Raw genomic sequence first — 12,906 nt, forward strand, 5'->3', positions numbered from 1 at the left:
GGATCATTGACCATGATATACTTGCATGACTTTGACTTGCATAACACTAACTAACCTCATCAGTCGGCGAGTTGATAGGATATAGGCAATTAGCTTATTTAATTAGTGGAATTTCAAGGAGAAGCTTGGTAGCGAGTGTGACGGAATTACACAGAATTATCGTGAACAACAGACCAATCGATGGGGAAGTCCATGAAGTGATGATCTGGGCAGGACTGTCTAGTCACCACAGAACTGCCCTTGTAATGATTAGTTGCTACAGTATTTGACTTTATGGTGGTACATTGATCTCATCCTGCCAGATGAGAATGTGACAACTATGCTTTGGATACCCTTCTTGCCCCATTGAACATCAGTGGGATGAGACAGCAACCTGGTACAAAGCCATAACTGCAAATGTATATCTTGTATTGTTATGACTTTCATAGTTTAACAAACCCCTGTTTAGCATCCCTGTTGATGACAACCTTTAATCTCAATCTACCTAATTCATGCTGGTTCAAAATGGCTGTGCACCTGCTAAAACAAGATTTTGTTTTCTTGTGGGAAACTTTGTGAATTTATTGCAGGTGTATGTAATTGATTTCCTCTGAAGCCCAGTAAAGTCTATAAAAGAAGGCAAGTATGAAAAACATTACAAAGCAGCACAATACTGCTTTATAGATCCCTCCTAACCTGTGTAATTTTCTGGATTTGTCAATCTATATTCTTACAAAAATGCGTATTATCATCTCTTCAAATCCCCGTTTGTTTCATTTTAAATAAAAAAATATATGAAAACAATAACAGCACAAGGAAATAAGTGTGATGCAAGGCTTTGAACTGCAGTTACTCATTTTTAACAGCATGCCCTAGTACAATAGTGTGTATGTAGTTCCACCATGTGGTCCCTTTGCATTACTGCAGTCTAACTCCTGCACCATGGATGAAGTTTACAATATACTTACCGTACATTCTACACTCACATGCCTTAATAAGTAAATGTTAATGCAACAGTTGTAGTTTTGGGTAATATATCTAAATATTTCTGAATCTACCTAAATATATCTAAATATTTAGAATTTTATTCAAATAAAATAATTTAGTCCTTGAAACAGACCTCTTCAACATAATGGGCATCACTTTGTTTTGTTAGTACGTCTTCTTTTGAAATAAAAATGAAAATGAAGTGCGAAGCTGGCTGCGCTGGATCAACAGTATTAGGCATCAAATACAAAATGACAAATTGAGACATTAATTGTGAAGCCTTTTTTCAGATTATTGTAACGCCCTCGCCTGGTGGTGAGGAGGAAGCACCCCTAGGCGCTCGTAGTACCGCTGGGCATGCTGGGAGTGGTAGCCGGGTAGAGTCTGAGGGTCAGCACGATGACCAGCGGCTGACCCTACCTGTGTAAATAATGTCCTAGTAGTTCTAGTGCCCTGTGTAGTCTTATAAGAGTATAGCTGTTATGAATCCCTGGTGGGTAGATACAAGGATCCTGTGCAGACGCAGGCACGGGTAATAGATGAGGCAGGAGAACAATCCAAAACAAGAGGCAAGGTCATGGTCAAAAGGCGAAAGGCAAATCGTAATCCAGGGAGATCACCGGTGGCAAAAAGTCCGAGGCGAGAGGCGAGGTGCAAAGTCGAAAAGGCAGAAGGGGTGTCCAAAAACCAGAATAAACGAGGTACGGGAAAAAATGCCAGGTAGAGCTCTCAAGGAGTAGACTCAATACCGAGCAGTGGGAAGCAGGTGAAGAAGGTATAAATAGCACTGCGCACCGCACGGTGGAGTGTGAGCAGGTGGTTTAACTTGTGCGGCGGCGTTTGTTAATAATCACCCGCTGCTGGGGCTGATTAGCTCGCTTACGAGTTGGTCTTGACTGCCTGGTGGTCGTGACAATAGCGTGTTGTTAAGTAATTACCACCCTAAAGATGTGTACGTGTTCCGTCAGTCTCATGTGCGTGTATATCCTGTGTTTGGCTTTGTGTGGTTGCTAATGAATAAAGCTAGCGCTTGGTTTGTTAATCACGTCTCCACTGGTTCTTTGTTCTGAAAAGAACCTGTAAATGCTACATTGGTGTCAGAAGCGGGCAGGATGGACAAAGCGTGGCAGACACTACCCGATTCTGTTAAGCACCGGCTGACTCTTAAAGAAACAGAACCCATCGGCAGCGCACATAGGTCCTGGGTGCGACAGGTGGCCACAGCCCTTACCAGGGCTACTCAGTAGTGGTCCCGCCGGTAGAATTGGGGCGACTGGCCGATACTCCTGGTCAGCGGGTGCCCCAGAGAAAGGATACCCTCCCTGCCGGAGCCGACCAGCGATTCCCACACCCATAAGCGCTGGTGCGACCAGGTCGCTACGACGGGGAAACACCTTGGGAAACCTATGAGGCGCAGTTCCAGCTCGCGGCCCGGACGAATGGCTGGAGCCGGGCGGAGATGGCCGGCCACCTGGCGGCGGCGCTGGAAGGAGCGGCCTGCCAGGTGCTCCTGGACGTCCCGGAGGAGGACAGAGGCGAATACACTGCGCTGTCAGCAGCTCTCCAGCTGCGCTTCAGTGTGGAGGTGGCGCCGGACTTGATGCGGGAGAGGCTGGCCCTGCGGCGGCGCTGACCAGGAGAGCGACTGGGCCCTGTTGCCGCTGATGTCATGTTCCTCGCCCGCCGAGGATACCCAACTTTTCCCCGGGAGGCGCAGTGGGAGATGGCTCTCCAGGCCTTTCTCAAGGCCCTCTCACCCGAGGAGCTGCGGCGCCACGTGCAGCTGGCCGCGCCAACATCGCTGGAGCAGGCCTTGGCCCTTGCTACACAGGCTGAGGCCGTTTTCGGGGTGGCTGGAAGCACCAGCAGACGCAGTGCGCCCTGCCGGCTGACTGAGGCGGCGACGGAGGAATCCAGCGAGGGGGAAGAGGAGCCAGCCCATGCAGCGACCCCCGCGGAACAGCCCCGCACGCTGATTTGAGAGGACACCGAGCCCGGTTCTGCCGGGCACCCGAACCTCGCACTCCTCGATCGGCGTTGGGAAACGGGAACGGGGCTGCTCAGCGCGGGGAAGGCCGCCCTTGAACACCTCTACCCCTGTTCCGGAGAGCGCTGTAAAGACCAGCGCCCCTCACGCCACCGTGGGGCTAGTCGGCTATAGCTGGGGCCTGTACCTCCACTGCCAAATCGAGGACCAACCCTGCCTGGCCCTTCTCGACACCGGTTCATTGGTAACCCTACTCCGGCCGGGCATCCTCCCTGACACCGAGGGTACCAACCCCCCCAGGATGGGAGGCCTCCAGCCTGCGGCTAAGGACCGTGACGGGACAGCTCGCTGCAGTCCGGGGGAAACAGGTGCTTGCCTTCCGTCTAGGTACAGCGACAGTGGGCCACCCCTGCTACCTCATCCAGGAGGACTGCATTCTGGGGCTGGACCTACTTCAGTGAGTGGGGGCCAGTTTGGCCTTGGGCTGGCAGGAGTTGGTGTGGCAGGGGGAGCAACTTCACCTGGTGGAGGGCAGACCCGGCGAAGGCCGAGGGACGCGGGCTTGCTGGAGCTGGGGGAAAAAGAGGCAGTGGCAGCGGCGGCGGCGGCAGTCGCCGGGGCAGACCAGGCCTGCGAGCCGGGGAGTGAGCGTGCCGGATCCTGCCCCCGAGTCAGCCGGGGGGCCAGACAAGGCGGTGGCGGCGGGGGCCGAGCGTTGCATAGAAGCAAGCGTGCCGTTGAGGACCTCTACCAGCGGAGCTGCAAGGGTCTCGATCAGGACCAGGGGCAGCGGCTCCAGGAGCTACTCGCCCAGAACGAGGACCTCTTTGCGGCGAGAGATGAGGACTGCACCCGCACTGCACTGGTCCAACACGAAATCAACACCGGCGACGCTTGGCCCATCCGCATCCCACTGGGACGCATGGTTCATGCCAAGCGGACCGCCGCTGAGGAAAAGATCCGGGAGATGGCCGCAGCGGGGGTGATTGAGCCCTCTGCGAGCCCATGGTTGGCGCCAGCTGTACTGGTAAAAAAAAAAGACGGCTCGTGCAGGTTCTGTGTCAACTACCGCAAGCTGAACGAGGTCACCCGGAAAGATTCCTACCCCCTGCCAAGGATAGATGACGCCCTGGACTACATCACCGAGTTGACCTGGTTCAGCTCCCTGGACCTCCGCTGCGGCTACTGGCAGGTACCACTTGCTCCGGATGCTCGCCTGAAGACGGCCTTTTCCATCGATCAGGGCCTCTGGCAGTTTAATGTCATGCCTTTTGGCCTGTGCAATGCCCCAGCGACTGAGAGGCTGATGGAGACGGTGCTGGCATCGGTCCCGCGGAACCAGTGTGTGCTGTATCTGGACGATCTGCTGGTTCATGCCCGGGGTTTTGACCAGGCCTTGACGAACCTCCAGGCGGTGCTGGGCTGCATCGGCCGTGCTGGCCTGAGGCTCAACCCCCGCAAGTGCGAGCTCCTGCGGCAGGAGGTGACCTTCCTGGGACATGTTGTTGGACCGCGAGGGGTGGCTACGGGCCCAGGTAAGGTCGCCGCAGTGAGGGGCTGGCCGACTCCACGCACCGTTGCGGAGCTGTGCAGCTTTCTGGGGTTGGCCTCGTACTACCAGAGGTTCGTCCGGGACTTTGCCAGCATCGCTGCCCCGCTGCACCGCCTCACCGACAAGGGCCGCCGTTTCGACTGGGACTCGGGCTGTGAGACGGCCTTCGGCCGGTTGCGTGAAGCTCTGGTGGGGGCCCCCGTGCTGGCCTACCCCGACCCGTGGTTACCGTATGTTCTTGATACCGATGCGAGTAACTCGGGGGTGGGTGCGGTGTTGGCACAGGAGGGGCCAGATGGGGAGCGCGTAGTGGCCTACTATAGTCAGGCTTTGACTAGGGCTGAACGGAACTACTGCGTGACCAGTCGCGAGCTGCTGACGGTGATGGCGGCGGTCCACCACTTCAGGCCGTACCTGTTCTGGACCCGGTTCCGGTTGAGGGCCGACCATGCGTCCCTCACCTGGCTGCTCCACTTTAAGGAGCCGGAGGGGCAGATGGCACGATGGATAGAGATCCTGCAGGAGTACGACTTTACTGTCATGCTCCGTGCGGGATCTCGCCATCTCAAAGCAGACGCTCTCTCAAGGCGCCCCTGCGAGGCCGCGGACTGTCACCACTGCGCCCAGCGGGAGCAGCGTGAGAGGGCTGTCCGCACCGTGGCGGAGGCGAGCACCGCGGCCACGGCCCGGGAGGGGCCGCTGGGGGTGGGCCTGTCAGACCTGGCGCAGCGTCAGGCAGCTGATCCTGACGTGGGGCCGGTGCTCCGCTGGAGGGCCCCGCACCCAAAGTCCGTCAAGGCCCTCTGCACCCTGTGGGAAGCCTTGGAGGTAAAGGACGGGGTGCTGCGCCGAGGGTGGCGGGTACCCTCCAGTGGCGAGGTACGGTGGCAGCTGGTGGTGACACAGTTGCTCCGCGGGGCAGTGCTCCAAGTGGTGCACGGCCAGCTGGGCGTGGGGCACTTCGGCGGTAAAAAAACCCTGCAGTGTCTCCGAGGCCATTTTTATTGGGGTCTTTGCCACCGGGACGTGGAGCGGTATTGCTGAACGTGTGCGGTGTGTGTAGTGCAGAAGGGCCCCCCCAAGCGCTCTCGGGCCCCCCTCCAACAACACCAGGTGGGGGCTCCTATGGAGGGGGTGGGGGTGGACGTTTTGGGCCCGTTTCCGCGCACCGAGAACGGCTACGTCTTGGTGGCCATGGACTATTTTACGAAGTGGCCGGAGGCTTACGCCCTCCCGGACCAGAGTGTCCCCAGGGTGGCCGATGCACTACTGGAGGGGATGTTTGCCAGGCTGGGGGTGCTGGAGGAGTTACACAGTGACCAGAGGTGTAACTTCGAGTCCCAGGTCTTCGCCAGAGTGTGCCAGCGCCTGGGGATCACTAAGACGAGGACCACCCCTCTGCATCCCCAGAGCGACGGGTTGGTGCAGCGGTTTAATCGGACACTTGCCACCCAGCTGGCCACCCTGGTGTCCCGGCACCAACGGGACTGGGACTGCCACCTCCCCCTTGCACTCTGGGCGTATAGGACCGCGGTCCAGGAATCCACTGGGTGCACCCCCGTGGACCTGGTCTTCGGCCCGCCGCCCAGAGATGGGTCAGCACCGCCGGCTGGACGGGACTACGAGTGGGACCTGCGGCAGCGGATGCGGCTGGTGCACAGCTTTGCACGGACCCACCTGACTCAGGCGGGGGTCCGGCAGAAGTGGCACTACGACCTGCGCTGCAGGGGGCCTGCCTTCCAGCCCGGGGACTCGGTTTGGGTGTACAGCCCGCGCCGCCGCAAAGGCCTCAGCCCTAAGCTGGCGCCGTCGTGGGAGGGGCCCGCTGAGGTACTCGGGATGGTGGGCGAGGTCTGCTACCGTGTCCGGTTGCGAACATGGGGTAGAGTGGTGATCCTGCACCGAGACCGCCTGGCCCCCTACCAGGCCCGGGAGGAGGAGCCGTGTGGGGAGGCTCTAGAGGAGCACCCGGGGCTGGAGCCGGCCGATAGTGGGGCGTCCATGGGTCGCCAGCCGTCACCGCGGCGCAGCGGCCGCTCACGCAGGGTTCCACAGCAGTTAGCTGAGTACGAGTACAGCCTGAGGGGGGGTTGTTAATGAATAAAGCTAGCGCTTGGTTTGTTAATCGCGTCTCCACTGGTCCTTTGTTCTGAAAAGAACCTGTAAACGCTACATTATGAAGGCAGTGCAAAATATTTAATTGAAACAATTGATAATCGTATAATTAAAATGTACTGTGAAGTATTAGAACTCTTCAGTTTTTCTTGCTCAGAAATGTTTATGTTTAAATTAAGAATGTGTGAGAGTTTACTTTGTGAATGACACTTGACAAGGGTTCTGGATTTTATTTGGTAATAGGAATGTACAGGTGACCAGTAAATAATTATAAGATGTCATGTATTGTATTGTTCTCTCTTCAATTTTTCCTATTCAGCATAGAATGAACATCTTCTTGCTTCAGCTTGAGCAATTATTATAACGGACAAAAAAAGTAAGTTTACATCTTCCTCTACTGGTCACATGTAGTATCCTACCACTGACTACCAAAAGGAAGTGGTATCCAACAACTCCCTTCTTATCAGCAGCAAGGAACTTTTCACAGTTCCTTCGACTATGACGTCCCTGCAGTGATGACGTCGATTTCCAGAACCAAGCACTCAAAATACACTCAGGAACTCCTGGTCTAACATAGGCATTCCTTCCCTTCCACCCTTACACACTTCCTATCCCCAGGACCATTAACGACAACATTTCCATCCTACAGTCTGATCCCTCCACTGGGGCCCTCTTTTCTGACCGCCTCATCATCTCATATCGCCGATCACCTAATCTGCACAACCTTCTTGTTCACAGCTCCCTTGACCACCCTCAGCAACCATCCATACCAGGCACTTTCCCTTGCAACAGAGCTCATTGTACCACCTGCAAGTACACATCACAACACCACACTCATTCAGGGCCCCTCAGTACAATTCCGGATCACTCAGATGACATCTTGTACCTACAGCAACCTTATTTACTGTATCTCTTGCAGGAAATGCCCAGCCATCTACATTTGGGAAACAGGAAGGAGACTCAGAGACCACTTCAGAGACCATGTTAGGGCTGTGAAGATTAAAGTTAAACATGCACTTCTTGTGTATACTTACACTGACAATGGAAATACTTACGGCCTTAAAACCCTGATTTTTCCCAACAGGAAATACAGTTTCTAACATTACAAATCTTTAACTTACATTTACATACCTTTTGGTCCTCACTACTGGTTTTGGATTTGGATTTATAATTAAAGAATAGTGAACATATGATTAGACAGGAAATGTATCTCTTGGTCTCAGAAATAGTAAGTTATAGATTTAACCTTTTAGTTAAGAAACACTACTCAGCCATGAATAAAGGCTTTGAAATTTAGATTTAAGTTATTGCTATGCATGGCTTCTAATTAAACTTTTTTTTTAATATAAAACATTAGGAGACACTTGCAGAGACCTGAATACACCCAGCAGGTTAGATTTTAGAATCTGAAGCATGATACACTGGGCTGCAAATAAATCTTATACTGTATGTCTTCCATATCTTCATGTATGATGAAATGATACAAGCTGTGCAGAAACATGTCTTTAGCGATTCTACTGTCTACCCACATTTAAAAGCTATTTAGGAAATGGATAGTGTCATATTTCTTTAGGTGAAAGCTCGTCTTTAGCACCCTTTATCTGATCTAAGAGTGTTATACCACAATACGTGTTACAATAAAATACTGACCGAAGTCTGTAACGGTATACAAATGTTCACTTTATTAGTAAAAACAAACTGTAAAAAACTAAAAATCTAATTTGTAGGTATATATATTATGTAAGGGAACAAGTAATAGGTTTATTCCATACTGAAAAGAGAAGAAAGAAAACACAACGTTTCGGCCATGGAACATTCTTCAGGTGTGAGGTGTCAGGTGTTTCTTTCTTCTCTTTTCAGCATGGAATAAACCTATTACTTGTTCCTTTGCAGCCTATGCATGCTGACACAGCTACCAACCTGAACTATTTATTATCGTAATGCTTATGGCCGACATTACAGGTGATGTCACCGCCCTTCCCTGTGAATAGCAGGGACCGCAGCCATCAGGCTGACGGGAGATCTTCCTTTAGCTCAAGTGGCTGGGTCCCTGTTGAGAAACCCCGGAGGCCCGGGTTCAAGTCCCCAGTGGTGGGGGGCCGACCTGAGGCAGCAGTGGCGTGGGCGCATAACCACGTGAACCCGAAAGCGCTGTATTGGTGTCAGGAGCGGGATGGGATAGCCCTTCACCAAGGGTGGTGAATTAAGCAGAGATTCCCCTTTAGCTCAACTGGCTGGGTCCCTGTTGAATGACGCCGGAGGCCTGAGTTTGGGGGGCCGACCTGAGGCGGCATACCCACGTGAACCCGAGAGCGCTACATTATGTATTACATTCAAATTATATATGCATGTTTCCATAATTATATACGATTATATTCAGGGGAATGACATCTCTCTTAATGTGTATTTTTTCTACTGGAAGCTCTTACCAGAGCTAATAGTACCAGAACTAATAACTTGCTGAATCAAACCTCTGATATAAATACTGAAAGAGGCAAAATCATGGTCACGATACACTTTAACCCTCCATCATTTTTAGGGATTATGGATGCATCATTTATTTGCTGCTTTCATTGAAAGAAGATTGGTGAAGGCCTGCCAGCCATTCAATTCACACATTTTCTGAATATTGCAATATTGCAATCAATAATAACTGATAAATAAAAAAAGACAAATAAATAATGTTAAACACATGCACATATTTCTTTGTCTTCTCCTGTTAAAGCTGCCTTTTCACATCAGAAGAAATTAGTTTCTGGCAACTTTATTGTTTAATGGACATTCAGTACAAAAGTTAAAATATAGCAGTGAACACTTGGTTGCTTTATGTTGAAATCTCAGTTTATATTGAAACCATACACAAAGTAATGTGCCTGAATCAAGAAAAAGAAAACAGAAAATTAGGAAATGTAGTTAAAACTTGAATTTAAATTTAAATACAAAAATAGTGCTGCCCTGGAATAAGTACAGAGAAGGCTGATCATATACATTCTGGGATAAAGCAGTGTCTTACACTTAAAAAGAAATTTAAGACACTCAACCCAATTCTTTACATCCAGCAGTGAAACAGAAACCAGAAAACACAATGGAAACTTTGGGAAAGTAAAATGGAATTATTCAATGCTCAAAAGGTTGAGGGAATCTGAAATAAACTACCTGGTCATGCTGTTTAAGATAATACTGAGGTTTTTTAAAATAATTATCAGCTACTATAATTAGCATCCAGATGACCTAAATGGCCTCCTTTCTGTACTACTTATTTTCTAAGTAGCAGTATACAATGCTTTTTTTCCAAATTATTTGTCAACAAATGAGATACCTGTACATCTCATCCGGTTTTCAGCAGTTTTAAATCTTAACCTTTTGACTAGGTTCTGTTTGATTTCTTTTGTCTTGAAGCAGTAAATCAGAGGGTTTATCATGGGAGGCACCAGGCTGTAAGTCAGAATCAGGACAATGCGGAAATCAGTGTTTATCGTAATATTCACAACATTTGCTAGATAAACGAAGCTCCTGGGAAGGTAGTAGAGAGCTATAATACACAGCTGAGAAGAGCAGGTGGAAAATGCTTTGTATCTCCCTTCAGAGCTCGCAATCCTCATAACAGAGAGAATGATCTGAACATAAGTAAATATTATAAAGAAAAGGGGAACGAACAACACAAGCATGGCACTAATTAAAGCCACTAAGCTATAGGACCTGATGTCTGCACAAGCTAGCCTGGTTATTCCTATGTGATCACAGTAACAATGTACAATAACATCGGGCCCACAAAAAGGCAAAGTGACTGCCCGAATGGCTAAATTAGCTACTATAAATATTGTTATACCCCATGAAAAAGCACACATAATGAATACATTGGTGTTTTTAAGCAATGTTGGATACCTGAGAGGGTTACATATTGCAATGTAGCGGTCGATTGCCATTATCATTAAAAGAAATGAATTGACTGATCCCAAGTAATGGACAAAAAACATTTGTAGGAAACAAGCAGAAAAAGGGATAGCTTGGGAGCCGAACCAGTACCTGGCAATGATTTTGGGCAATGTAGTCGTACTGAAAGCTAAATCTGCCACTGCAAGGTTCCCGAAGATGAGATAGGTGGGTTTCTGCAGGTTTTTCTCAATGATGATGACCACAACAATAAATCCATTCCCAATTAGAATTGCCACGTAAATGAGAAAAAAAAGAGCAGACACCAGTGAATGATATTGTGGCAGAAGTCCAGGGAAACCCAAGATGAAAAACTCTGTGATTTGGGTTCTGTTTGCTTCAGGCATGGCAAGCTCTTCATGTAGTGTACTCTAAAACACACAGAAAAAACAGGCAGGAACAAATTAGAACATCTCATGCAGTAGAAACACTTTCAAACAACAGATGTAGATTCTTAATGATTTCTTACAGAGTAGCACAGGAGTTATGCTGCAATACTGTATCTCAAATAATGATTCTTGAATCCTGCAGTACATGTTACCAGCACATTAAATTCAGTCTGTTTCCTCAGTTTTTAAGTGGCATAAATTCATAAATTAATATTAGATATGTATCATATTTTTCAGTGGGGAATTCATTGTGAATATGTGGCCAGTATTTCAGAGTTTTACTCATGTGACTCACTTTATGATTATTGCATTGTAAATAAATATATTGTGATTTGTCAAAACATATTTGCAGAAAACTGCAAGAAGAGATTTTGTTCCCCTCTTGGAGCTCAGAATTTAGAACACAATATATAATCCACATCCAGTATATTGAAGAGCTTGGAGAAGGGAACTGCCTGAGTGTGAGAGGTGCAGAGGAACAAGTACTAGTTAATTCAAAATTGAAAAGTTAAAAAAAAGATATAAAATAAGATATAAATAAATTAAAATAAGAGAACTTTTGATCTGAGGAGTCTTCTTCAGTTGTGTGAAGAACAGAAGAATACTCCACCATTAAAAGTTGATATTTGTGTTTATGTACTGTATAGTTTTAATGAATTATTTGTGAATCTGTAATACTAATTAGTCACATCCTGTGTCATTTTTTAGAACCATACAGGAGATTATGTAAGACTTTTTAATATGTCAATACGATGGTTGTAATGATAGTTGAGTTTTTTCCTTCTGAAAAAATGTATTTTGATTTCTTTTTACTTTGTCTTGAATAGTTAACTGTTACTCATTGTGTTTCACACTTGCAATGTACAGTTATTGTGGATGTATGATTCTGACATTTTACTAATCGTTCAGAAAAAAATAGAAATGAGGAAAAAAATATAAAATATTTTTGGTGTTTACATTTATTTGAGGTAATTTGTTCACTAAACTCACTTTGTTAAATTACTACTAAGACATCTGGGATTTTATCACCTACTGTCAATGAAATAAAGTCTTTGTTTTGCACTAACCACCCTGATCATAAGTGATCTGAACTGTAAATGAAAGCAGACAAACTTTTGGCCTTACCTTTCACTGTGTAACCACCGAAAGCATGTGCTTCAGTTGTAGACTGACACTTTATGTGCCTTGCACTATTTAAATACAGTATCTTCCCCCTTGGATTGCAATTACTATTCATATAAATTTCCTCCAAAGGGAGATAAAAATCAGTGTACCTATTATAAAGAAAAAAACAGTGTTTCTAATTGACTAAGTAGAAGCCACAAGTGACATTTTATGTCACAACTTCATTATTATAAAAACATTATCTTTAACAATTGCAATTTACAATTAACAAGTGTAAAAATTTTTAAAAAAATATTGCATAAGAAATAAAAAATGCTAAATTTTGTTTTGTTGTGAAAATGTAATTTTGATTGGTCATTCTTGAGTTTATATTTAAGAAAGTTTGCCTGTATGCCAGTCTTTCTTGCTTGGCCTGTTAGATACTTGATCCAGGAATACCATGAAGTAGTTGTTAGTTCAATGCAGCCACCATTCTTTTAGTAAATATGTGCACATTTACTAGTTAAATACATTCAAAATACTAAACCCTCTCTTCAAACAATTTAAATGATGTTCCATTAGTTAATTTTATGAATACAGCTCAGAAGAATCTGTAATTCTCTTATTGTTTTGGTGGGCAAAAGACAGGAGTGGGCAAAAGTCTGCAGTACATAGTCTGTAGCCTGCAGTACAAAAGTCTGCTCCTGGTCTGCAGTACATACTGTAGGTTTTCTAGTTCTTTTCAAAGCAACATGAAGTAACAATGTTACTTAACAAGTTTAATAACAAGAAGTTATTAAACTGGTTCCATTAAGCCAATAAGAAGATACTGTGTACAATTCTAGGTTGTAAGAGCCATG

General features: G+C 47.3%; 1 protein-coding gene and 1 pseudogene across 2 annotated transcripts; both read right to left on the minus strand.

Annotated features, from left to right (window-relative positions):
• Positions 1 to 4,269: 4,269 nt before the first annotated feature.
• On the minus strand, positions 4,270 to 5,504 carry LOC148636301 (uncharacterized; annotated as a pseudogene).
• Positions 5,505 to 9,916: 4,412 nt separating this feature from the next.
• LOC148636302 (olfactory receptor 2AT4-like) lies at positions 9,917 to 12,274 on the minus strand. 2 transcript variants are annotated; one of them, XM_088623514.1, is made up of 2 exons: positions 12,266 to 12,274; positions 9,917 to 10,906 (listed from the first exon to the last, which is right to left on the minus strand). In XM_088623514.1, the coding sequence occupies exons 1-2, from the start codon at positions 12,272 to 12,274 to the stop codon at positions 9,917 to 9,919; spliced, it is 999 nt and encodes a 332-aa protein (XP_088479640.1). The 2 variants fall into 2 exon arrangements, with proteins under 2 accessions (XP_088479640.1, XP_088479641.1); XM_088623515.1 differs by lacking the exon at positions 12,266 to 12,274 and having other exon boundaries at positions 9,917 to 10,919.
• Positions 12,275 to 12,906: the final 632 nt, after the last annotated feature.

The sequence above is a fragment of the Lepisosteus platostomus genome, unplaced genomic scaffold (genome assembly GCF_059453375.1).
Source record: "Lepisosteus platostomus isolate fLepPlt1 unplaced genomic scaffold, fLepPlt1.hap1 Scaffold_181_H1, whole genome shotgun sequence".
NCBI classification, from domain to species: domain Eukaryota; kingdom Metazoa; phylum Chordata; class Actinopteri; order Semionotiformes; family Lepisosteidae; genus Lepisosteus; species Lepisosteus platostomus.